Source organism: Cavia porcellus, unplaced genomic scaffold, assembly GCF_034190915.1.
Source record: "Cavia porcellus strain 051 isolate PalLab524CR breed Dunkin Hartley unplaced genomic scaffold, mCavPor4.1 scaffold_18, whole genome shotgun sequence".
NCBI classification, from domain to species: Eukaryota; Metazoa; Chordata; class Mammalia; order Rodentia; family Caviidae; genus Cavia; species Cavia porcellus.
In genome coordinates this window covers 51,767,939-51,794,618 of record NW_026947501.1, presented here as the reverse complement: position 1 = coordinate 51,794,618, position 26,680 = coordinate 51,767,939, and the positions used below count along the sequence as shown (strand labels likewise).

Sequence of the window (26,680 nt, the reverse complement as noted above, 5' to 3'; positions counted from 1 at the left end):
TAAAAATTGACTTTCTAACTCTCAAGAAGTGTGTGTGCACCCTCAGGACAGGCTTTGAATTATTTGCCCAAACACATGATTAAATTGCACACCAGGCATGCATGTTTACAGGTTTGTGTGCGTGTGCACGCGCGTGCGCGCTCGCGTGTGTGTGTGTGTGTGTGTGTGTGTGTGTGTGTGGTGGTAGGGAGGGAGATTTCTCGGTAGCAAGGAGATTCAAGTTTATGCTGCTTACTCCAAACATCTGTTGTGGCTGTTTCAAGGTGTCTAAGAATGGGTCTTTGCTCTGTACTTTATAGTTCTATGTGGGATGCATATGTGATTTCTCAACCATAGTAGAAAGTTCATAGGGAAAATTCTAAAGTAGTCATCTGACTATGGTGGGCAGTTTTGTGATATCTGTCAGATAACCTGAATTGTAATTGATTTGAAGAAAAAAAGTATTTTGTGAATACAGGGTACAGTTTAATACTTTGAGCATTATTGTTTTGTTTTTTTGTTTTTTTTTTGTTTTGTTTTTGTTTTTCTGAGACAGGTCTCACTATGCAGTTCAGGCTGGCTTTGAGCTCACTTTGTAGCTCAGGCTGACCTCAAACTCACAATGATCCTCCTGCCTCAGCCTCTCAAGTGCTGGAATTACAGGCATGCACAACCACATCCAGCTACTTTGAGCATTCTTGATGTAATAAAAAACTGTTCTGTGAATACAGAGTACAGTTCAACACTTTGGTACTTTCTCAGAAATACAGTACTTCTTGTGATGAGCCCTAACTTGGCTGTAGGCCATGCTCCTTGCCGCTGAACCACTAGCCTATCACATTGACTGAAGGAGGGTTCCCAGGACTCAGTGCACATATTGACCAGCTGAACTCATGCTCTCTGAGAATTACTGGAAGAATTTGATGCTTTGCTGACACTTGAGGTGCTCAGTAGTCAATGCAACTATCAGCATGACTCAGACTGGAGTCCGTTCATCAGCTCATAGAATGCTGTGTGAAGTTTCAAAACATGGATCTCCAACTCACCTTTGTCTTTGTAGTGCTCTCCTTCCGGTTGCGTGGCATTGTGGTGCATTTGCTGTGGGAAGTTGGTTACACATGGAGCCATACTCAGTGGTACTCTGAATCATATAGTGTGGAGTGCTGGTGTTACCAGCTTTGGGTTCTCTGCTAAACTTCCCAAGAGTATATTTCTGTTTGGTGAGAAAAGTTGCTTCCATTCCTCACTTGTCAAAACAACACACTGGTCCCCAGTACTCTTCCTCACAGTGTGACTAGCATGTGAAATGTGAGCCTGAGCTGCAGCCATGAGAAAGGGTCTCCTTAGCCCTTGTGCAAGACCCCTGAAGTTGAAAAGTGTCCCATCTCTTGGAAATACAGTCATGTATTTACTATGGAGAGTTAAAGTTCTTGCTATATGTCACTTAGATAATGTTTATTCTGCAGAAATTCGCACAAGCTTCTTGAAATGAAGGGCAGCTTTACCATTGTGCTTTTGCCTACATTATAAAATATATCATAATTCATAGATTACATGACATTTTTTGTACCAGGGATCAAACTCACAACCTCACACTTGCCAGGCAGGCCCTTAAGCTGCTGAGCTAAATCCCTGGCCTTCACGTAACTTTTATTTTACGCATTTGTTCCCCAGAGAATTTAGTGTATTTTGGTCCAAGAGAATACAGCATAGCTGTAGAACACTTTCCTAGTATGCTAAAGCCCTGAGCTCCATCATTAGTATGACAGAATCTAAAATAGCTGCCTCCTCCAACAGTATGTATGTATGTATGTATGTATGTGTGCATGTATATACATGTTGGTGCTGCAGATCAAACATAGCACCTTGTGAAGGCTGGGCAAGTGCTTTACTAATGAGCTACACTCAGCCCCCAGTCTCTAATTTAAAGGCAGGAAGGTTCCCATATCAGTTTGCATTAGAGCAGATACTCTGTGTTTGTGTGTGTGTGTGTGTGTGTGTGTGTGTGTGTGTGTGTGTGTGTGTGTGTTTGGTTTCTTTTCCTTTTTTGGTACTGGGGATCAAACTCATGCCCTTGCACTTGCCAGGCAGGTGCTATGCTGCTGAGCTAAATTCCTGGCCTCCTTTTCTTTTTTTAAAAAAGGGTCTCACTGTGTTGTTCAGGTTGGACTTGAAATCATTATGTAACCCAGGCTGACTTTCAGCTCATAGCAATTCTCCTGCCTCAGCTTCCAAAGTGCTGGGATTACAGGTGTGTACCATCATCCTGGCATTAGAGCAGATATTATAAAAATCAACCCTGGTGTCTAGTGTTTGGTTCTATGGGAGAAGCTATAAGCTGAAGAAAAGAAGCTCTGACAATGTCAGGAACAGAGCAATCTAGTGCCCAGCCACCTTCTGCAAAGGGCCCCAGCTTGGCCTGCCTGTCACATCTATTGGGATATGATATCTCACAGCCCAGGAGCAAGCAAATATCAGAAGAAACCAAAGGGGTTTTCTTCTGGAGTTGATGGATATGACACATCAACATCTAGGATTACTGACATATTATTCAGATGCCCTTGGTGGCTATTCAGTGTGGACAGATGATGGACATTCTGCAGAGTATGCCCCCCCCACTGGTTACTATGTTTTTATTTGCTCTTTTTAAATTTTTCCTTTTTTTCCCCTGGGGGCTCCGTATGTAGTCCAGACTAGCCTTGAATTCATGGTAATCCTCTTGCCTTCATCTCCCACATGCTGGATTATAGATGATGCCACCATACCCAGCTTGATTACCTTGCTTGAAGCTTTGGGGCTCAGAGCTGGAAGAGTTATTATTTGGGAAGTTGAGCAAGAAAAGAATGAATGTTGCTAAAGCTTAAATGTTTGCCGCTTTAGTAGAGGGGGAGGAAATAGGTGGTTCTCCTATTCCAAACTAATCATATGGGTAGACGGATAACCTTACCTAAGTGGATAGTCAGGTAGGTGAGTAAACACTGTGAAGCCATTTAGTTCTTGGAGGTCACAGATTTGGACAAATGGGTGTCTGTACTAAGTATGTGCAGTAGCAAGCAAAAGAGATCCAGTTTCAATACCCAGTGTAAAAGGAAGGTAGTTGTGCATATCACCAAACATTGCAAAGAGCCAGAGTAGAGGTGCGCAGAAGTGTCTGCAGGCTCCAGATTCTGCATCTTAACACAGGATCCTTCTGTACACTTTTGGGAACAACTCTCAAGAAAACTGGACTCTAATGTGCCCACCTATCGTGTTAACCAAGGTTAGGTGCCCAATCTCGTAGTCCACAAACTACCTGGTAGGGGAGGTGTAGCTACCTGTAGGTGGAACTTGGGCCAACTCCCCAGCCAGGGTCTTCTGTGTTATTTCCTAACGTCACATGACTTTTGAATGCATCATCCTACTTCTGCTACCTTCACACCACTCCCACTGCTGCATCTGGATGCAGGTGTAAGGAGGAGGAAGGATGTAAAGGCAACAGCAGTTTATACCAAGCTTCAGGTAGTGGGCCTTGTTCTTGTTTGCAGTACATGTCTGGTATGTACTTTCACAAATTACAGCTGTGCAGTGGTATGTACCTTTAATCATCCGAGCTACCTGGGAGGTCCAGGCAGGAGGGTCATTTATGATGACAATGCCATTGTTCTAGGCAACTTAAGAAACTGTCTCAAGATAAAAAGTATAGTACAAATGGCTGGCGGTTTAGTTCAATGAGTGCTTGGTTCCATCCCCAGTACCATCAAAAATAATGAAAACACCAACAAAATCATTTTTAGACTACTGAGGACATAGTTCTTACTTAGTCTATTTGAATAGGCACATAATCTAGAAGTGCTTCTGACCTACAGCAGTAGTCTTCCTCTTCCCTGGCCTGGCCAGAGCATCCAGGACAGACCCTCACTTAATATTACAGAATTTCAGATCTTTACCCAGAAATGGATTTACACTGCTTCTTGGGGTCAGTCTGTCTGTCTGTCTGTCTGTCTGTCTCTCTGTATGTTTGTCACACACTCTCTCTTTCTCTCTCTCTCTCTCTGTGTGTGTGTGTGTGTGTGTGTGTGTGTGTGTGTGTGTGTGTGTGTTCTTGTTTCCTTAAATGAGTCATAGCAGCTCTGTAGCCAGGTTTGGTAGCTGTCTTAGTTACTTTTTACTCATTGCTGAGACAAAATACCTAAAGGCCAAGTTGGGAAAGGAAAGGTTTATTTCTTACAGTTTTTGGAGGTTTCACACACTCAGTTGGCTCCAGGGCATGGCTGGGCCACAGTTCATGGTGGCTGCAAACAGCAAGCAGGAACAGGCAAAGAGCAAGACACACCTTCTCCCTGCCATTACATTACATCCTGGCTCCACCCCTCTGTGGGTATAGCACTGACACCATCAATCCAAGCACTAACAATGAACCATCACAAATGCACAATACAAATACATGAAGCCTGGGGGCCCACACACATAAACCATGACATTCCTCCCCTGGCCCCCAGGACTCTTGTACATCCTTTATACAAAAGACATTTAGTCCACCACCAAGAGTTTCCAAAGTCTTAAGTTTCAGCATTGCTGAACAGTCCAAGTCCCATGTCTCCTCCATGATCTATGGCAAACTCTTAACTGTAACCCCTGTACAAATGAAACAAGTTTAAACATTTCTCAAATGCAAAGGCACAAAATAAACATTACTATTCCAAAAGTTACAAACAGGGGAATATAAAGCATTGGAAACAAAGCAAATCCAACATCCAGCAGGATGAACATTAAGTCCTAGAGTTCCTTGCTCTGCATCTGAAGCAATATGGTTACAAGCTCCAAAAGGCTTGTGTGATTCCACCCCCAAGGCACTTCCAGGGATTTCACCTCCTGCAGCTTTTCTCTTAAATCCTCTCTGCTTGCTTTTTGGAGCTTTCCTTGGATCGTCCATGTTTCTGGCTTTTCCAAACTTTTGGGGTCTCCACTGCACCTTTGGCTTCACCTTTATGTCTTCACAAATTGCCCTCTCAGGGGCACACAGCTTGGCCTCCCAGGCCCTTTGCAATAGAGGTAGAAGCCATCTTACCCTCAGAATTTGTGCATTTTCCTAGCACCTAAGATCAGCACCATGTGGATGTTGCCAAGGTTTGCTGCTAGCTAGAGCAGTACTCAGGCTTTTCTCTCTCTTGGCTGTAGGGGTCAGTTGCCTGGATCACAGGGCTCTGTTTAACTGATTGTGAGGAAAAGCTTCTCTATGTTGCCACCATTCTGGAACCTCATGTGGCCTGTCACCATTCTGGAAACTCATGTGGTCTCTGTCGCCATTCTGGAACCTGGTGCTCTGCAGCTTTCTCCTCTGAAAAAATTCTTTTACCTTTGCAGTGAGGCTGCACAGGGTGGGGACCTGCTTCCTGGGATGCCCCCGGCCCATCTTTCTTATTTCTCTGTTTTCCCTCAGCCATCAGAATCTCCACTGTCTTTACAATCCACAGCCTTCCTGAAATATTCTTTCTGGCCAAACTCACAGTATTGCAAATTATCCCGCTGGGCTCTTTCCTCTTGATTTGCAACATAAAGCTGGCTAAAAGCCCTCTACAGTAGCCATGCCACAGACTCAACATTTGATTGCTTTTTAATTTCTTTTTCAAGATTAATCAGTCCATTGCCCTTTGTTTCAGTCTCAGGCAAAGTCTCTGGACATGAGCAAAATGTAGACAACTTTCTGCCAACCCATAACTCACATCATGGGGAGTCCAACAATCACTGCAGTCCTTCTTCCCAGCAGAAATCTCCCAGGCCTGGTCTTTACCATCAGGCTTCCTATCAGCCTTCTGGTCTCCTGAGCTGTGACCACTATCTCCTCTACAGAACTGCCTAAGCTGCTCTAGCTCTATGCATCCAGGCAACACATCCAAACCTTTCCAAACTCTGCCCACAAGCCATTTCCAAAGCCATTTCTTGAAAAACATGGTAAGGTATAGTCACAGCAAACAACCCCATTCTTCGGTACCAAATTCTGTCTTAGTTACTTTTTACTCATTGCTGAGACAAAATACCTGAAGCCCAAGTTTGGAAAGGAAAAGGTTATTTCTTACAGTTTTGGGAGGTTTCAGTCCACACTCAGTTGGCTCCAAGGCAGGTGGGCATGGCTGGGTCACAGTTCATGGTGGCTGCAAACAGCAAGTAGGAACAGGCAAAGAGCAAGATACACTTTCTTCCTACCATTACATCATATCCTGGCTCCACTCTTATGTGGGTGTAACACTGACACCATGAATCCAAGCACTAGACAATGAACCATCACAAATGCACAATGAAAATGCATGAGGCCTGGGGGCCACAGACATAAACCATGACAGTAGCCTACTACTTCTTGTACTTAGGAGCACACTTCTGCTGATCTGTTTCTCTGTGAATAGCTTTGCTTGTTTCAACTAGAAAATTGTTGTTGTTGTTGTTCTTCTTCTTCTTCTTTTTGTTTTTTTCTTGTTTCATCTGAGATAACACATTTGCTGCCTTCTCTGGTACAGTTACTCCCTGGTGATTGTTCCTGTAAGCTTAGCGGTAACTTAAGGAACTCTTAGTTGAAATTGTATATGAAACATTTTACTTAGGAACATAAGTTTCCAAAAGAAAGAAAAGGGGAAGAGAGACTGATTGACTGAGACTGACTAGGGTTTTTGTGTATCTGAAACATACTTGTCCTTTGTGTTCTAATGTCAGACTTACCATGCTTACAATGTTACTGTTTCACATAACTGTGTTACACAAATCACTTTTAGAGATGTTAGTATAGTAAAAGTGTGACTTGAGTCTTTAGAAATAAAGCATATATGAAACCTCAAATCACATTACGGAGTGCATGCAAGACTCACCTACCCACTTCCCTGCAGTACTGCCTTGGTATTGCATGAGTTTCTGTGCTGGTGATACATTCGGCATTGAAGGAGGTGTTGAATGGCTGGCTAAAGAAGAGATCAATGGGTTAAAACCACAGAATGACCCAGTGACTTAGCAAGTACCCGTTTACTTAAAGAGCAGTGTACAATAGAAACTGTCCTCTGTTACTTGTTTGCTGTATTAGACGATAATCTTTTTGTGGTTAAAAGTCTGCATTACAGCTGGGAGTATGAAACACATCTATAATCCAAGCACTGGGGGAGACTGGTTACACAGAGTTTGAGGCCAACCTGGACTACATACATAGCAAGACTTTGTCTCAACATTCCCCAAACCACAACCACCCCCCAAAAACACTGTTTTTTAAAGTCTCTCACAAAATTAGGCACTGATGTCTCAACTGAGGTGTGGTTTCCTCTTCCTAGATACTGTTTCTTCATTGTTGAAGTAGGGTTTCATGTTTTCCCCTAATTGTCTTACTACCTTGGATATGAAAATTCTGCTTGAGTTTTATAAGTTGGTAGTAATTCTTCAATTCTCTGAAGTAATGGTGATTTGACTGGGAATCAAGAGAACTCTGTAGCATTTTTTATTTACTCAGGCATTCTCCATAGTATGTGTGTGACTGTCATTACAAGGATGATGTTAATAACATTAAAACTGTAGAAGATAAAAGGAACTGAGAATATGTGTTATACTTTTGAAAATGCTCAGAGACTGTTCCATTAACTTGTTGGATGTGTAACAGTGCTTCTTTAATTTGAATGTCTTCTTTTTCACAGGCCTGAGTTGCTGGAGGAAGCCCAGAGGCAAGGCTTACCATTTTCACAGTGGGACGGGCCAACCGTGGTTGAATGGCTGGAGGTACATCCCTTTACTACAGAGACCTATGCTACATGACACAAGCTTGTCGTGCATCTCCCGTCTCTACCTGATGTTCTGGTCTTTTCATTCTTCTTTCTAGCTCTGGGTTGGGATGCCTGCTTGCTATGTGGCTGCCTGCAGAGCAAATGTGAAAAGTGGGGCCATCATGTCAGCTCTGTCAGACAGACAGATCCAGCAAGAGATTGGCATCAGCCACCCTCTGCACAGACTGAAGCTGCGGCTGGCCATCCAGGAAACCCTGTGGCTCACCAGCCCTTCGGCTCCACCCACATTGAAAAAGGTATGTTCACAGAGGCTCTGTGTGCCCTCTGTGGAGGAGGAAGGCAGAGCCCACAAAAGCAGTAGCCTGCTAATGTTTCCGTGCTGCTTCCTAATCATACAGGGTGGTTTCAACTTAAAATTTCAGGAAAGCATAGTACAACCCCTAACTTGGAGGGGTTGAGTGATCCAAAGAAAATGTGTGAACTGCTTGTGTAAAAGTGTGGTTAAAGCCAGGCGTGGTGGCACATGCCTGTAGTTCCAGTACTCAGAAGGCTGAGGTGGGAGGATCACTGTGAGTTCTAGGCCAGTGGGTTACAGTGTGAGCAGCTTGAACTGAGTAATGAGATCCCGTTTCAGAAAAGACCAAAAAATAAATAATTAAATAAATGAATAAAACTTGGTTAGAAGGGCCTTCTTTAAGAAAGAAGGCTTTTTGAAAGGTAGAAAATTGAGTGTCACAAATGTACGTATGAATTTATCAAAACTGAGTAAGTGTAAGGACCTCTTGAGGAAGGAAAAGTTAACATTTTAAGTAGCATTTCATCCTTGAACTTTGATTTCTATTTCATAGTTCAAGCAATAATTAGTACTTGTACGGTATATAAAGGTACTTGCTAAGCAAATTATATGCGGAAAATATTGTTTTTCTTCAAGTATACAGGTAGCAAAATATACAGATAAGCCCAGGAATGTATAAACCCTTGCATACAATCCCCGGGCATAAATAAGCACCTGGCTACGGCCCCTTGGCTATAAACTAGGTTGGGCTGCCCTTACTTTGTTGTGTGTGGCTTCTTTCCTTCAGTCTTGTGCGTGTGAGTGCATCTGCATCACTGCACATATAGGCGGGACTTACAGAGTAACTGTAATTTGTGGCAGTCCAGAGGTGCCACTGACATACAGTTGACACGCTAACAAGGGGTGGTCACCTCCCAGAAATCCACTGGTTCCTGGACAGTTCTAAGCTTCTCTTCTTTGTGGATGTCTTTTTTTCCCTACAAGAACTAAAGGAGGAAAAATGCTGAGTTTCCTAGATGCACTGTGGTTGTGTGTCACGGCACCAGCAGGTGCTCTGGGTCTTGGGAGCTGCATGTGTCTGTCCAACCATGCCTGTGCTCACAAAGATGCTGTCCACTTGGGGAGTAGTGAAGAGCCCTCAAAGAGCTTCCTGGTGACTCTTCTGATGAAACATTGGTGGTTATTAGAAGGGAAGAGCAGGCCAGCTCTTAAGTTGCAAAGTTCAGGGGTTTTTTCATTTAGATGTTCAACAAACTCTTAGAGCTGTGTAGACATCCTTCTGAGCAGCAGAGCAAGGTCTGCCTACAGTAACTTTATACACAAAAAAGTGTGAAGATTTTGTTGTTAGAGAATTATGAAAATGAACAATAAGCCTTTTTTTTTTTTTAACGTATGGCCAAAGAACACTTTCCCTTGGTGGAATGTTTTGTAACCAGTATCAGTCTGTTCTGCAGCTATTTCCACATTAATGTGGGCTTTGTAGAAATGAAGATGCTGCATGGCTTTTTCAAAGCTTTTAAGAACCCTCTTTCAAAAGGGAGCTTCTGTGATTCAGTTGAACTATTGGCAAGGACTAGACCTCACATCAGAAAGACTCTCCATATCACCAGTTACAAACACAGAAATTGCTGTTCTTGGGGAGCTTACAGTAGGCTAGCAGAGTGGCCATCAGTCTCAGGTTTGACTCAGATGGTGACAAGTGCTTTGTTTTTGGTGTTTGCATTGTTTGGCTCTCCTGTGCTCACTGTCTTGTGCCCTGGCCTCCTGGGCTTCCTCTGGCTTTGGATCATCTGCTGAAAGCAGCCACAGGAAGCCAAGGCCAGAGCATCCTGTTGTTAGCCTGTGTTGGGGTGAGACTGCTTTCTGTGTGTTTTGTTTTATTCTTTTGTTTTGCTGTACTGAGGCTTAAACCTAGTGCTTTGGGAGAGCCAGGCAAAAACCCTATCATGAGCTATACCTCCAACATGGTGAGACTATTGAAAATACTGTCTATTGAATCATCAGTTACTGGGGAAAGTAACTTTTCAGAAATATAAAGTATGTTCTCATCCATACTTTTAAGCATGTGATCTGGAAATTGTGTGCTGTTCTCCTTATATTCCGACCACACTGTTATTGTTTAAAAGAGGATGAGCCTGTGTTAATGATCTCTGGCTTTCTCTGTGGGTGCCTGAAATGAAAATGTGCAAAGAGTGACCTTTGCCTCGTGGCTCCTTACTGTGCCTGTGGCTCATATGTGCGTCCTTCTCCTTTCTGTCACGCTTCCCTTGCCCTGGATGTGGCTGGTGCACTGGGGTCACCTTAGACCACAGGAAATGTCTGGTTAACACATGAAGAGATGGAAACACTCGCAGCCACATCTCAGATGGTCAGTCAGCCCTGCAGCTCATGTTCCAAAGTGGGTTTCCTACTCCAGACCAAAGGGCCCTTTGTCTTTTGTTGAAAACAAAAGTTAATTTGCATTTGTTTCAAATATAATGTGTTCTTTTTAGGTTATTAGCTCATAGCGTATAGTCGTATTTGCATTTTTTAGATTTTTACAAGAATTTAGTTTATAGATTTGCCCCATTTAGAGAAGATGTAATTTGCTTCTCCTTTTGGAGAGACCTCCATTGAGCACTGCGTTGTGGTTGTCTAACGCCAACAGTCTACTGTATGAGGTTAGTTGGCATGGAAAAAGTCTGCTCCTTGCATGGAAAATTGAAATTCTTGGATTTTCATGAGTTTTTGCATGAGGCATTGATATTTTGAATGTTTTTCACTCAGTCAAGGTGCATGTTCCCTGCAGAATTAATTTGCTTACACTACTAAAGTTCACTAATACTAATAGTTATGTTCTTTTACATTCCTAACAACCTAACCTCAGGAAGATGAGGAGGGAAGCTGGATAAGGTTGGAGTCTTTCTATAATATTTCTTCACTCTGTAGCAACAAAAAGCAATTGAGGATGTAAACTTGTGTGACCTGCTTTAGTAGGTGTTTTTCACACCTTAATTTATTCATAGTATCATTAATGACTTGAAGAATGTAATCAAATAAATCACAGGATTAAAGATTACATCTCATGGATAATTTTGAACATTTCCCATATGGGATCATGGAAATTACTTTGAACGAAGGTTGTTTTATTTATGAATAGAATCTTTTATACAAAGTCCCCTGGTTTAGGCAACTTCTGAGTTTATGTACATGTAGTTCGTTGCTGGGTTAGTTTTGTTCTAAAATGTACTGCTGAAAAAAATCATGAAATACACTTCTAAACCTGAAAGTTGGCACGGGGCCTTTCCCTCTATGTCTTTATATTGTTATTTGACTAAGTACTGCCCTACTGTGTTGAGTTAAAGATCTTAGTAATGGGGTTCTCAGAAATTAAGGCTTATCACTTCACAGAGATTGAATTTCAGCTGCCTAACTCTTCACTACACAGAAAGCTCTGCCCCATGTTTTACAGTGTCTGAGTCAGATGACTTGGTTAAATTCCCAGCATCCCTCTGCCCTCTTGGGTCTTTGGTGGGCACAGTGCAGTACCAGGGGACTTGTAGTTCTTCAGCTTTTCCCAGGGGCACGGTATTCGGGGGCTCAGAAGAGTTAGCATATGTCTGAAAGCAAGTATAAATGAGTTAAGATTAGAATTTGCTGATTCCAAGATGATGCTTGAAACAGTTGCTTCTGTTTGCATTTCTAAAGGTTATTCAGTTATAGCACTTGGTTGTTTGTTTTGTTTGTTCATTTGAAAAAAAGAGAGGTGGAACTTGGTGACACATATGGGTCATCCCAGGACTTGGGAGGTTGATCAAGCATGTTTGTTGCAAATTTGAGACCAGCATAGGCTACATAGTGAGTTCAAGGTCAGCCTAAACTACATAGTAAAATCCTGTCTCAAAATTACAAAAAGTTTAGAAACAAAAACTAAGAAGAAAGAGAATAGCTACTAACTGGGTTTCCCTCCCTGGGTTTAGATACTCCCTGCCTCTAGAATCGCTTAAATTCACCTAGTTAGAGGTCTCTCTACAGGACCAACAATGACCATCAGTGAATTAAGCAGTGCATTTCATAATTACGTAAGTTTCAATATATTCCAAAAGACAAAGTAGAATATGGTCACCACTTCAATATGAAATAGCATCAGAGACATAAAGTGTAGTTGAATAAGCTTAACATTTGCTTTTTGCAGTGACCATATAAAAGGGGCCCATGCAGAAGATTCCAGATTTACCCCACATGCAATGTTCTGCAGAAGCTTGGTGCACTTTGCCACCATCCTTTCCCAGACAGAGCTGCTAGGACAGAGCTATGCTAGCACAAAGCATTGTGCTTTGCCCGTGCTGGCACTGGGTGGCCTCGCTCCTGACTGAGCTTTGGAAGGAACACTCAAGTGTGGTCAGAACTGTTCGCATATCAGATGTAAGTTATGACTGGCTGTGTAAGAAGGCTGTGCCAGCTGCCAGGAGCCATTAATGAGCAGGACAGCTGCAGTCCCACTCTCATGGAGCTCGCATTTTACTGACCTTGAGACTGAGTGTGACTTGTCCATGCTTGGAGCATGAGGTCCCTTTGCACACTTCTTCAGAAGGCTGTGGTGGCAGCCAGGGAGAGGAGGAGGCTCTCCCTCAAACTGAGTCTGAGCTGTCAGAATCTGCATTATCAGCAACTGCAAAAGTAGTAAACAGAGATATGGAGGGTTTGCTTCCGCACAGCTTTTTATTTGGAAGATTTCTTCTACTCATTAGAAGAGAGCATAGTCAGCAGGCCAGAAAACATCAAATATTCAGGCTGTGAATCCCAGGCCCATGAAAGTATGACTCAAAGGACTGCATCATGGTAACATTGTTAGGTATCTTAATGGTTACCATAGTGGTATATTTGTCACTCATCATTTAAAGAAAGTTATGAAATCTTTTCTGTTAGAATTGGAACATTCCTCTTAGCTGAGCCATCCCTTGTATCTTGACTGGAACAAATAAAATACTAGAGTGGAATCCATTGTTCTAAACCAAACATGGAGGCCATGCATGGTGGTTTATGACTGTAATCCCATAACTCAGGAGGCTGAGGCTGGAAGATATCAACTTAGAGACCAGCCTGGGCCTAGTGAGACCCTGTTGTAAGGGGTTGGGGATGTAGCTCAGGTTAGAGTGCTTGCCTAGCAGGTATGAAACCCTGAGTTCAAGCCAGGAGAGGATGGATGGGAATGGATAGTTTTTATTTTAAAGGATTCCTCAATGTACCTTAGGATTCCTGTGAATGTAATTTAATCTTCCTTAGCTGGAGAGCATAACGAACCATTCTCTGTGAAGTGGTTGTATATCATGTCTATTTTTCATTGTACAGACCTTGGACATATTCTGTTGAATTGGTTGCTAAGGATTTTATGCAGTTTAGTGCCATTATATAAGATACTTCTAAAATCTCAATTTCCAGTTCATTTTGTATATTTAGAAATGTTAATTTTTGTGTATTCATTGTATATTCAGCAGCTTTGCTAAATTCATGTATAAATCCTAATAGCTATTTCATAGACTTTTTCAACAATGATAATCGTGTCATTTACTAATAAAGAGAGGTTTATGTCTTTCTCAACTCATGCCATTTTTATGTTTTTCCTGCCATTACAGTGGCCAGGTCTCCAGCACAGCCAAACATAAACGGTGACAGTGGACACCCCTTGTGCTTCTTTCCGTTCAGGGAGACATTTGGTCCCTCATTGTGAGGTTTTTAGCTGCAGGCTTTTGGTAGATGACCCTTAATAGATTGAGGCGGTGGGTCTTTCGTCCTAGAATGCTGAGTTTCATAACTGAATGATGGATCTTGTGCCACATAAGGTATTATGAGACATGGCTTTCTTTGCTGATCTCGTAATTGGGCAAATTTCATTGATTTTTTTTTTCCTCCTCAGTTGGTGAACCAACCTATTCCTGAGTCAGTAAACCTACTTACCATGATTCCTTATTTTTGGTGTAGTGCAGACTAGTCCCAAACTCGAAATACTTTTGTCTCAGCCTCCTGAGTGCTGGGTTTACAGGCATGCACCACCATACCACACCACAAAAAAGTACGTCCTGAAGCCAGATGTGATGATGCACCCCTGTAGTTGCCAAAACTCAAGAGACTGAGCCCAGAAGTTGGCTGTTATAATGTCCTATGACAATTGGGCATTAAACTAAGATGGACATCATACTAAGAGTGGCATCAATATCTCTTTGCATAGGGAGTGCTTGTGCATAGCCACTGCACTCAATCCTGGTAATATAATGGGAATCTCTGTCTTTAAAGGTTGTGGGGAGGGGCTGGGGATTTAGCTCAGTGGTGCAGCACCTGCCTTGCAAGCATGAGGTCCTGAGTTCAATTCCCAGTACCCCCCCCCCAAAAAAAAAGAAAGGAAAAAGTGTAAGTTATATCTGGGTCAGATTGATTGACAGTATTGTTTTTGTCCGTAGCCTTCCTGATTGTTTTCCTTTTCTTAGTCCTTTTTGGTTTTTTGATTGGCACATTGAACCAGTTGTTAAGAGAGGAGTGTTGAAGTCTTCTAAATTTAATTGTATTTTTCTGTTTTTGTTCTTAGTCTCATTAGTTGTTCGTTTATCATTTTAAATTTACTTTTCCTGATTTTCAAATACACTTGTCATTTAGGAAGACAAAGTATTAAAAATAAAATCAAAACCAGCTAGAGCTCATTTGAATGATTTGAATTGATTCTTCAAACTTGTTCATGAGTCATGATCATTCTTTATTCCTATATTATTATATTGAAAACTAATTCAGAAAAGGAATTTATAGACAGGTATGATTTTTCTATAGCTTGGTAAATTGTCCTAAATGAGTCATAAAATTTTGCCAATATGATTTCTGTTGGATAAAACTTTAGGAATTTGAAAAGGTAGGAATGGGAGACCAAATATTTAGAAATTATGAAAAGCAATGTTGTCATTCATTTAGCCTTTAAGAATGTTGTCTAGATTAAAAATCTGAACTGATGTCACTCATTTGTTGAAATCAGACACTTGCATATGGGGACATGGACCACGAGTGGATTGGCAATGAGTGGCTGCCCAGCCTGGGCCTACCTCAGTACCGAAGCTATTTCATGGAGTGCCTTGTGGATGCTCGGATGCTGAACCACCTGACCAAGAAAGACCTGCGGGGGCGGCTGAAAATGGTTGACAGTTTTCACAGGTGAGGCAGTGCAAGTGGTTCTTCCTAACGGATCAAGAGACTTCACATTGCCACCGTTAAATAACCCCTTATTTTGTAAATAGGAACAGCTTCCAGTGTGGACTTATGTGCCTGAAAAGGTTAAATTATGATCGGAAAGAACTGGAAAGAAGAAGAGAAGAAAGTCAGGATGTAGTTAAAGGCAAGTACATTATGCCGGATGGATGCAGCACATGCCTGCTGCCTCCCAGGCAGCCTGGGTGATTGCCTGTTTGAAAAAGTATAGCAGCCAGCTGAGCTGGCACATACCTGCAATCCTAGCACTCTGGGAGGACATAGCAGCAGAGTCACAAGCCTAGCCCAGGCAGCTTGGACTCCGTGAAACCTTCTCTCAAAATGAAAAGTATAACAGGGCTAGAGATGCAGCTCAGTGCAAATCCCTGTGTTTATTCCTGAGTACCTCAAAAAGAAATCAAGGGCTTAGTGATAAGGCACTTGCTTACCACTTGCATTGCCCTGGGTTTGATCGCTAGGACTGAAAAAAAAAAAAGCACAAAATAATCATACATTTATCTGGCAATTACACAAATTACAGTTCCAGCTACTAAGAATACTAAGGCAGGAAGATCACAAATTCAGGGCCGACCTGGCAATTTAGTGAGACCCTGTCTCAGAACACTAAAACTAGATTTGAAAATTAGGGGTGCTAAGAATGTAGTTCAGTGAAAAAAGACTTGCCTAGCATGCTCAGGGCTCTGGCTTCTGTCTCTAGTACCACAAAAAAATAAATCAGGGAAGACTTTTAAGTGGAAACAACTGGCTTGGCATGATAACAAGAGGAGGGATGAAAAGGGGTGCCCTGAGACAGTGTGTGCTTATCTCAGTCTGTAGGCTACCCTCTTGGTGCTGGCATTCTTTCATGTAGTTTTCCTTTTGTTGTTGTACACTGTATACGCTCTCTCAGAGATGCTGCCTTATGCTATTAGATCAGAGCAAGGCAAACAAGCCACTGCCTTTTGCTTACTGGATAGAGGTTAAAACTACAGCTTTGGGAGCTTTTTCTAAGGCCTGTGGCAGCATGCAGGGCACACAGTTCTGCTCCCAGAGGGAGGGAGAGGTCAAGGCAACCAATAGCCTAGCACCCATAATTTTGTAATTTATTTATTTATTTTGAGACAGAATTTCACTAAGTACCCTGGTCTGGGATTACACCTGTGACCCTCCTGCCACAGCACCCATACTAACTGGGATTGCAGTCCTTACAGAAACCACAGAGTGTCCTGTGGGCAAAGGAAAGACATGTCAGAAACAGGCCAGGAGGAAGGAGAGGGCATGGCAGCCCCCTCAGTATGTCAGGGACAGGCATCTTCTCTGAAGACAACACTGAATGTCATGCTCACGAGAGTCTCTCAGAATTCTCGGTAGTTACTAATAGCACTGCAGTGATGAGAAGAAATGAGACTTACTGAATAATGATCAAGCACTGTGTCAAGTCTTCCATAGTTGATTCATTCAGGCTGCATCGTGGTTCTGTTATTTTCATCCTCATTCTGATGTCTTTTTCTAAATAAAATAAAGGATTATCTATTGGCCAGGGATGTAGCCCTGTGGTAGGACACTTGCCTAGTCTGTGCAAGGCCTGGGTTTTAATTCTTTTAAAACAAAGAATACGTTGAGGTCTATTTAGAAAAGAAAGTCATGGCCGGGGATATAGCTCAACAACAGAGCGGCTGTCTGGCAAGTGCAAGGTCATGAGTTTGATCCCTGGTACCAAAACAAAGTTGAGAAAAAAAAATCAGACATGAAATGTATTAATCCATTTAATTTGTTTTCTATATCCCCTCTCCATATTTTGTCAGTTGGCAAAAGCAGTCTTTGAAAAGATTGGTGGTCAGATATATTTTTACAGAGTGGCAATTTTTTGGTCTGTAATAGAATACATTTAATAATTATCTTTGTATGATATACGATTGCCAAAATCTAGTATGCTGGAATGTCTTTAAAATTCTTTCTTTGTAATATATTAAGATGTTGATATGACCAAAGCTTCAGAAGCACAGGGGCTGGGGTATGGCTCAGTGGCTTAGCACCTACCTGGTAAGCACAAGGCTCTGAGTTTGATTCCCAGTACAACAACAAGAAAAAGTAAAAGAAAACGAAGGTCAGAAGGTCAGAAGCAAAGAGTTTGTGTTGAACTCAGCAAGGTATCTGAACTGTCATGGTATCTGCCCCTTTCATGATGGAGAAGCATTTCAGGAGACTCTGGGGTCTGTGTAGGAAACATGCTTATACGTGCTAGGTCTGACTCTGACCCTCAGCCTGATGTTTTTGCAGTCTTAGGATTGAACCCCAGGCCTTGTACATACTAGGCAAGTGATCTGCCACCAAGCTACATCCTCAGCCAATCATGCTGTATTGTTCCCTGAATATATCCTATTCACAATCTTACTGTGACACCTGAGTGCACTAGGGGAGGCTTCTAAAGGGAAAGTTTTTATTAGAATGAGGCAGAACCAAAACAGCTGTGTCTAGGTGTGTGTCTGTCAGTATTTGTGAGTGTGGAGTCCATTTTCAGGAGCTGAGGGATCAAGATCCATGCTAGGAATCTTTCCCCTGCATTGCAGGACATGTATGATGAAGAGGTTTTCTGAAGCCACATTTACAGTTGTTTTGTTCTTTCACAGATGTGCTTGTTTGGAGCAATGATCGAGTGATTCGCTGGGTCATATCCATTGGCCTTAAAGAATATGCAAACAACCTCATAGAGAGTGGGGTTCATGGCGCACAGCTGGCCTTAGATGAAGCCTTCGATTACAACACATTGGCCCTGTTGTTACAGATCCCGACAGAGAACAGAAAGGTGACAACGGAGTCTGTGCCTCTGTCTGCTTAGCCACAGTGTTCGGTTTTTCTGTGGTTCTAGAATACTTATTTTTCATTTGAATGGAGAGAAAATTTAACTCTAGACAACTAGTAATCACTTTCCATAACTAATCTATAATATGGTAGTTCAAAATAAGCAAGTGCTTGATTTTTCACTATCTTTTCTTTCCAGTTTGTGTTGCAAGCATGTGAGTCTTTGAAGTCTTTGTTTTAAAAAATTGTAATGTGTAACATCCTTCAGATATATTTAGTTGTTGTTTTGTTACTTCAGGCTCGAAATGTCTTGGACAAAGAATTTGCCGACCTTTTGGTCCTTGGGACTGTCAGACGTTTTGATGTCGTAAGTTTTCAGCTTTTTTCTCCTCTCACTGCTAGGAATCAACCTCAGGGCTTCACATATGCCAGTTGAGTGCTCTACTACTGATCCTTGCTCTTGGTCCACTACTTAATTTTTGGCAACCTTCAAAAATTATTTCTATATTGTCAAACAGATTGCAGCCTGCGATCAAAGTCTTAAGTTGTGTTTTGGTGACAGCTGACTGTCCTGCCCCAGTTCTTCTGTTTGGAAGGCTTCTTTCAAAAGTATATTAAATTTCCCCTCATGCTAAATCATAACTAACCTGTTGCCATACATTACGATTGTCTTCAGTGAGCTCCAAGAGTACTTGATTTTCACAAAGAAGATGGAAGCTGAATCTGGAAGCAAAGCATTTGTTGGATTATTTGTAGCCAGGATATTTTGAAAATAAATAAAAGTACATTATATAGCAGGCAAGAGCTTGTCCACAGTAAGAAATAAAATATTCTGATGGGTGAGAAAATCACATCCCTGGTGCCCAGGACTGCCCTCGTTTCTCCAGTTGGGGCCCAGCAGGAATGTAATCATGTTTCCTCTCACACTGAAGTTCCAGTGTGTGCAGCACATTGGAAGGTCACCAGGAAAGGCTAAGTAAAGCAAAACAGTCAGGGGCTTAGGAGTCCTTCTGAAGGACAGTTATCTTTATTAGAGTGTGCCTGTTCTGTGTTTTCATTTGCCAGGAGGATGACAAACACTTTAGGAGAGCACCTTCATGGAGAGAGAAGGTTAGAGAAAAGGCCATTCACGGTGTGGCAACTGGGTCATCAGAGACACTCCCTGCAAACTTCCGAGTCTCTTCTTCCAAGTCTTCCCACTCTGTGCAGCCCAATGAGATCCAGATGGATGGTATGTGGTGGGCCATGTAATGCAACACTGGCTGGGAGCATGTGCGCGCTAATAATTACCTAGAGTGGCCATTGTATGTGTTACAAAGCATCTGAGTTTGGTTGCATGCCCAGGTGTCAATGGTTCAGGATTAGCCCTAACATTTGTTGGAAAATGGTTAACAACAATAATAGAATTTTTAAAAAATCTGTCTGGTTGAACCTTAGCATCCTTGCCCAACTAATAAAGTGAAGCACCCATCTGTGCTCTCAGGGCTGAGGCTGATGCACCTGTGGGGTGCAGTGTGTGGCAGGCAGCACTGGCTTGCCAGGAAAATTGCAGTGTGACACTTGGGACTTCTCTCCACACTAGAAGAAATGGCAGAGTAAACTTTAGCTCACAACTTCCAGGTTCTGCCAACTCTGTCTTTCCTTTTCCCTTCCCTCCAGTGTTATCTTTCCATATACTTACCTTGTGCCACCTGAAGAGGGACAGGGAAGAAGGCAGAAGCCTTGTGGAGACCGCTAGGGCAGCCCTGCTGCCTTCTCAGTGAGAGATGGCAAGGCATTGACCTTTCCAGTGCAGTCAGGATGGCCCTTATGTAACTGCTGACTGAAGAGTGCAGTTGGCTGAGAGGAGACCTTGAGTCCCTGACAGTCCTGCCCACCTAGTAAAAGGCACTGATAGGGTCCTGAGAGAGCCCACGTCCACATCCAGCTCTTGTGGTAGCAGGGACATGACCTTGAGCAAGTCATGCAGCTGTGCTGTGCCTCAGTTTCCATATCTGTAACTTGGGCATCATAGTAATGTGATTTTGATGCTTCAATGTGTCATGTGGGTGAAGCTGATGGAGTCCTGAGCCTCGTGCATTGCTGACAATCTCAGTGTTAGGTGGAGACTTCATTCCTTCTCATTCCTGATGTACATGGTTGTGCTGTATAAACTGTACCAGTGGGGTTTTTACAAGTTTCCTGTTGTTAGCCCCCTGTGTAGGTAGTTTTCCTTTTTTCTCTTTCTTGCCTGTATGAAAATCAGAGAAAAATACATTTATATAAACTTTTTAAAGCTGAACACTTTCCAGTGTGTCTTTTAACTAGTAAGTTCTTAAGAATTAACACTTTCTCCCTCAAGGTGTCTTACAAATGTTGGCAAGGCATGGAAGTGCATGCCTGTAATTCCAGTACTTGGGAGGCTCAGGCAGGAAAATCATGAATCTGAGATGTATGTGAATCATAAATCCAGGTTAAGGCTATACTGAGCTTCATAGGAAGACCTTGTATCATAAATAAAATAGATAAGTAAGTAAGCTGTGACGGGCCTTGAGCTTAATTTCCATTGGCTTACTAAATAGTCTAAATGAGTACTCTGTTGTTTTCCCTGTACCTTCAATTTCTGTTTCACTATAAGAATCACATTTTCTCTCTGAACATTGCAAGCAATATTAACATAGCTGGGTGTGGAGATCACCTGTAATCCCGGCACTGGGGAAGCTAAGGCAGGAAGGTTGCTGAGAGCTCAGTACCAGCCTCGAATTCACAGGGATTGTAGGGCCAGTGTGAACTACACAGGGAGACCTTGTTTCAACAAAACAAAACAAAAATAAAGGGTAGTATTAATGAGTTTGTTTGTTGTTGATTTGTTTTTTTGGTGGCATTTTTGTGGTTGTGGTTGTTGTTTGGGGGTTTGGGGTGGTACTGGGGAGGGAGCCTTCTACCTGTACTACACACCACCCCTTCTTTTATTATCCAGAAAGGGTCTTGTTAAATTGTCCAGGCCTGGTTTGAACTTGGAGTTTTCCTGCCTCAACCTCCCAGAGTGCTAGGATTACAGGCATGTGCAGGCAAACTGTGTAACACTAAATTTAAATGGATTGAATAGAAAAAGTTGTCAGGGTAAATTACATAGAAGATGTCTATGCCACATTGGTAAGAAGGTGGACTGTTACAAATGACTTGCGAGGTGGAGAGTATAAGATAAATTACAGCATGTCTCCTAGACTTTAGAATGAAGGTTTACAATGACTGCCCAGTCTTACCAACACGGCCAGCTATCTGTCTTTTCTAGAGCTATGGCAAGATGTTGCTAAGAAGTATTCCTGGTATACTTGCAGGAAAACAAAACACTGTACAACTGGGAGTGTAAATATCTGCCGAAGATGTTGCAAGCTCTTTACCCAGTTTGTGACAGGGCTGTACTGCCTGTTTAGCCACCCAGTGTTTGTCAAACAAGGACCCCTGCCTCCGTGTTCTCCATCCTTTTTTGTAGAAACTAAGACAAGCTTTAGTCCTCTGAGAAGCACTGGCCATGGCCTCTGGGCTGTGCCTCTTTGCCTGCAACCCACCCTGAGAGCAGTGCCTGCAGAGCAGCTGGGGTTCCCTCCTCCCCTTCGTGCTGCTGATTCACCCCATTCATTCCTGGAGGTCTAGCTGTAGGGCACAAGGAAAAGTCCAGTTGCTATATCAAAGTGTGGCTTAAGGAGCTGCAGAGTAGCTATGTTAGGTGGTTGTCCTCTCTGTATGTGCACACTGAGGTGGTTTGCACTTCCAAGGGGCCCTATTGCTATTTTAGGTGCCAGTGTCCCCTTGGGTGGTGACAGAACCACTCTGGGCAGCCCTCTGATGCTCTTGCCTCACTCTCCCAGGCAGTCTTAGGATTCCTCAGTAGACACCATTGTAGGTGTGGAGATGTGTATCTTACCTGTGCCCCGTGTGAAGTGTTAAAACTAACAGCACTTTGTTTTTGCACACTTCCTCTCATGGTTGTTGGAACAGGCAGTGTATCAGAAACACAGAAGTTGGATTCTGCGACAACCAGGACTTCCTCCCGTTAAGCCTCCTGTTGGTGAGTAGAGAGCAGCGTAATCCCTGGAGATCATCCCTGTACAGCAGGGTGAAGCTGTAACAGGGCTAACAGTGTGGGTTTAGACCATGCCAATTTACATGGGGAACTTCAAAATGACAGAAATAGTAGCTCTGTACCCATCAAGGTGATTTTGGTTTTTAGCTGACCATAAAGAGGGCTGTGTGTCATTTTTGTTCTATTAACTTTTATTTTTATTAGTAAGTTAGTTGTACTTAAATTCATCATGGAGAGTTGGTACCTGTACTAGGACATCTTAAATCTTTTTACCTCCCCTCTCCTGTGTCCCTTGTGTCTCCAGTTTTAAAGAAAAACACGTTCGTCCCCATTTTTTCCTAAAAGCTAAAAATGCCTACTCACTTGAAGTGATGATCTGCTGATGCCATTGTTGGGGGGTGGGCAGGAAAGCAGCAACTGAGGAAAAAAGCACCCCAAAAGCTGACCACACCAGGAGGCCAGAGCCTGAGATTGGGAAGCATCTCTTCCACTGTGTTTATACACAGTGGTACACAGCTCCTATACTGGCTTTGTTACAAACACACATGTACGCACACATATATGGGGAATTGAACCCAGAGTGTTCCCACTGTGCTATATCCCTAGCACCCCATCCCCTTTTTAGTGGGGACAGGGTCTTCCTAGATCATCTAGTCCTTGTTCAAACTTGCAATCTTTCTGCCTCAGCCTTCTGACATACGGGATTGCAGACGTGCCACCATACATGGCAGACATTTTAAACACAAAGCTGCATTGCCATGCCTGGGCGCCAGTGAGCCACTTGTGTCCTCATGGTCTAGAGCTCTGACTGACTGATGGCAGAGGTGTCATTGACCCGTGATCAGAACCCCAGCTGGAGCTCTGCCTACTGTGCTTGTGTTCAGTGCCTCAGCTGGAATCTGGGATGGGCTCCATAGTCTTTTAACTTTAACTTTTAAAACTGTCACAAAATGTAAAACCTCTCTAGTCCATGAGCAGGGTCCTCAGTGTTCTGCCTGCTGACGCTCCAGCAGGGAGGAGGCAGGAGGCCTGGGGAAGTGGGCCCCAGCGTGTGTGTCTGAAGTCATGGTCCTTTTCCAGGTGGTTTGTGTTAAGAGAGGCTTTCTGTTTGTTTTTATCTTCCAGTTTTCCTGCACTACTTCTACAGATGATGTGCAGCATTTGGAATCCAACAGAGACTACATTTTTTAATTCAGTCGAATCGCTATCTGTTAATACTTGTTATATGGATATTTTATAACAGAGTTTTTAATTAATAAAAAATTCATCAATAACATAGAGAAAATATTTTAGAATTTAATGTTTCTTCTATTTTTGTAAACTTAGGACTTTTCATTTATATAGTTACTTACTTTTTCATCTATGTTTAGATATCTCTGGAAGCAATTCATGTTCTTATATCTAATTTTAGTCTTTCAAATGAATGTACTGTAGTGCTTGTATGTATAAACCCTATGAACAAATACATGGCTTTTGTAAATTGTGCACATATTGTAATTATTACTATTTAACTTTTTAATGATAAGCCATCCCTGAAAAAATTAGTTTACTACACTTTTTTTTGTCTTTTTTGTTACTTTTTTTTTTTTTTTTTTGGTCTTTTTCCTTTTTATTGGTACCAGGGATCGAACTCACGACTGCCTGCTTCCAAGGCAGGTGCTTATGCCGCTGAGCTAAATCCCCAGCCCCTTTTTTTGTCTTTTTTGTTTTTATCGGCACTAGGGATCAAACTCAGGACTGCCTGCTTGCAAGGCAGGTGCTTATGCCACTGAGCTAAATCCCCAGCCCAGTTTACTACATTTATAAAATTGTTGTGACATAAGCAATGTGCATTATCCTTCACCTTGCTCTACATCAGTCATTTTAAAATCAGGAGACTTCATTCCAAGCAGTTGTCATATTTTGAGGTTGACTGACCTTAACTGTTCTTTTTTTAGCAAGAAATCAGAGTCTAATAAAGTCGGGACTGAACCGTTGCACCAGAGCACTATAGAACTTTCTTAGCACTGGTTCCCTTTTCCCCATCCTGTCTCTGGACTTGGGGAGCTTGTCTTCAGAGACTTGACCAGAAGCCATGAGCTTGGAGCTGCTCTCAGCAGGGCTGGAGTGGCCAGGGGTGGACCCCAGCCTGGCACCTTCCCTGCCTCTTTCCTGTGAGCATGTGGAAGGTGCCTCCAGCTATTCTTAGAGGACCAATCACTGAGCACTGTGCTCACATCTCACAGACATTGGTGCATGAGCAGATGAGAGCAGGAAACCCTGAAAATAAAGTTGTACAACTCTAACTAATCAAGGCCTTATTTTTCATATGTCAGTCACCTTTTTACATTGGTTTATAAACATGTTTCAACTAGTCATACATTTTTAGATTTTGATGACATAGCCATTTTGGATTGAACAAGTAGCAAAAGCAACTTGCTTTTCACTGGCATATTAAAAAGCCAGCAAGGAAGGAGTCAGATCAGGGTGCGTGTTATTTATTGTGCAACTGATACATGGGTAGAGGCAGCATGCCTTTTTAATTTAGTTTATGCAGGGGCTGGGGATTTAGCTCAGCGGCATAAGCGCCTGCCTTGCAAGCAGGCCATCGTGAGTTCGATACCTGGTACCGATAAAAACGAAAAAGACAAAAAAAAAAAAAAAAAGAAAGAAAAAAAATAATTTGGTTTATGCATACAATTCACTTGTACAATCCATATTACTGCCCTTTTTCTATTAATTTTTGTGGAATTTTCTGAGTATGTAACAAAGTATACAGTCATATACATATATATACTTTTGAACTATTTTAATCACAGTATTATTTATTGCTTTCTTTCAATAAAGTTCTGAATCATTTTTCACTGCCAATGAAGAGTTCTTTGAATAGGCCAAGATTTTGTTAAAAGTTAAGTGCGGCTGGAGTGTGTGTGTGTGTGTGTGTGTGTGTGTGTGTGTGTGTTACCAGACATCGAACTCATAACCTCATGCTTGCCAGGCAGGCACTCATGACACTGAGCTAAATCCCTGTCTCAGGCACAGCTGTTTTGCTTCCTGCTCCAGGCAGGTTCTCTGAAGGTAGTGTCGCTATGGAAATCACCGGACAGAAAGCTGGATGACATAAGTGTAGCTGGGCATGAGGCAAGAGAAGATGGGGTCCTGCTGAAGATTGGGCCTGGTTAGACCAGGGCGGGGAGGCGCCCCCAGCACAGTTGGGGGTGGGACACTGACAAGCTCAGCTTTGCCTGCTGTGTCAGACCCTTTGTTCATACAGTGTTACCCTCCTGTTTTCAAGTTTCACATGGCGCATCTCAGAGTAATCATGGGTTTGAGCTCTTGGTTCTCAGCCTTTTTCCTTGCAAACTGTGTGTTTTTGAATGGGGTTTGCAGAGCAGAGAGAAGAGGCCAGACTCTCCAGCGTTCCTTGGTGTGTCCCTGGGTGGTAGGTGAGTAGATGGTCCATATCCTAGTGCTATTGCTGCTGCTATTCTGGACACCCACATATCACTTAATGCATTTCAAATATCCCACATGCATTTATGTCTCATTTCCTGGCCTTAATTCCCTAGTGACAATGATTAGTTAGTGATTTTGCCTTCCAGTCATCTGTCGTATTTCATGAGGGAATTTACCCCAAGGATCCCAAGAGCCATGGCTGCTCGGGCCCTGGTACCCGACACTGGGACCCCACGGTGAGCCCTGCTTTCCCCACAAAAACAGGTCCCAGAGACTGAGACAACTTGTCTCCAGCTTCCAACCCCTAGCCTTCATTTTCCTGGTCCTCCTCCCAAATTCACATTTTGGGGGGGTGGTGTCAATGTTTCACTATCTTTTTCGTTTACCTTTAAAATTATGACTTTTTTTTTCTTTTGGAGACAGAGTCCACTATGCAGTTCAGGCTGGCCTTGACCTCACAGCTGTCCTCCCACCTCAGCCTCCCCAGTGCTGGAATTACAGGAGTGCGGCACCCTGCCCAGCTGTGTTTATGAGTTTTTATGGCTCTGCTGTAGTTCTAAAGTTTGCTACCTCTCATCGATGACTTTAGACCACTTACATTTAGTATTACTGATATTATTTGAGTACATCTACCATTTTATTTTTTATGCATTTGTATTTAGTCTATAGTGCCTTTCCTGAGTTCTTTTTTTTTTTTTTTCTGGTCTTTTTCGTTTTTATCGGTACCGGGGATCAAACTCACGACTGCCTGCTTGCAAGGCAGGCGCTTATGCCACTGAGCTAAACCCCCAGCCCCCTTTCCTGAGTTCTTTTGGGTGTTTTGGCCATTTTTATCGTTCCATTCAAATCCTCTTTCATTCAGCGTTTGGCTATGGAAAAACAAAGACTAAATCTCAGCCTCTGCCACAATAGCACGCTAATCGTGCAGTCTCACAACATGCAGGGGACATGCGTGTCACTCCACATGCACCGCACTGCCGAGGCCCGCCTTTGACAGAAACGCCAACCCGCGTTTAAGGTGGTTTCTTTGGCAATCCTCAGGCAGCTCTTGCTAGATGCCAGGCTGGTTCTGAGAACTTTCCAGGCTACCCAGAGTTGGTATTTGCCACTTTGAGTTGAGCATAAAGATCTTAACCCCATGCCAGCGCCTGTTAATGCATTTGTCAT

General features: G+C 42.7%; 1 protein-coding gene across 1 annotated transcript in view; it reads left to right on the top strand.

The window, feature by feature from the left end:
- The window catches only part of LOC134471450 (liprin-alpha-1-like), a 59,659-nt gene extending 34,743 nt beyond the window's left edge, over positions 1-24,916 (top strand). The window contains 11 exon segments of the mRNA XM_063230341.1: positions 7,623-7,704; positions 7,805-8,005; positions 10,310-10,372; positions 10,871-10,893; positions 14,998-15,177; positions 15,261-15,358; positions 17,841-18,016; positions 18,311-18,379; positions 19,078-19,243; positions 21,994-22,063; positions 23,204-24,916. Of these exon segments, the coding sequence (XP_063086411.1) occupies positions 7,623-7,704; positions 7,805-8,005; positions 10,310-10,372; positions 10,871-10,893; positions 14,998-15,177; positions 15,261-15,358; positions 17,841-18,016; positions 18,311-18,379; positions 19,078-19,243; positions 21,994-22,052 (1,117 nt within the window). The 3' untranslated portion in view covers positions 22,053-22,063; positions 23,204-24,916.
- The last annotated feature ends 1,764 nt before the right edge of the window (positions 24,917-26,680 follow it).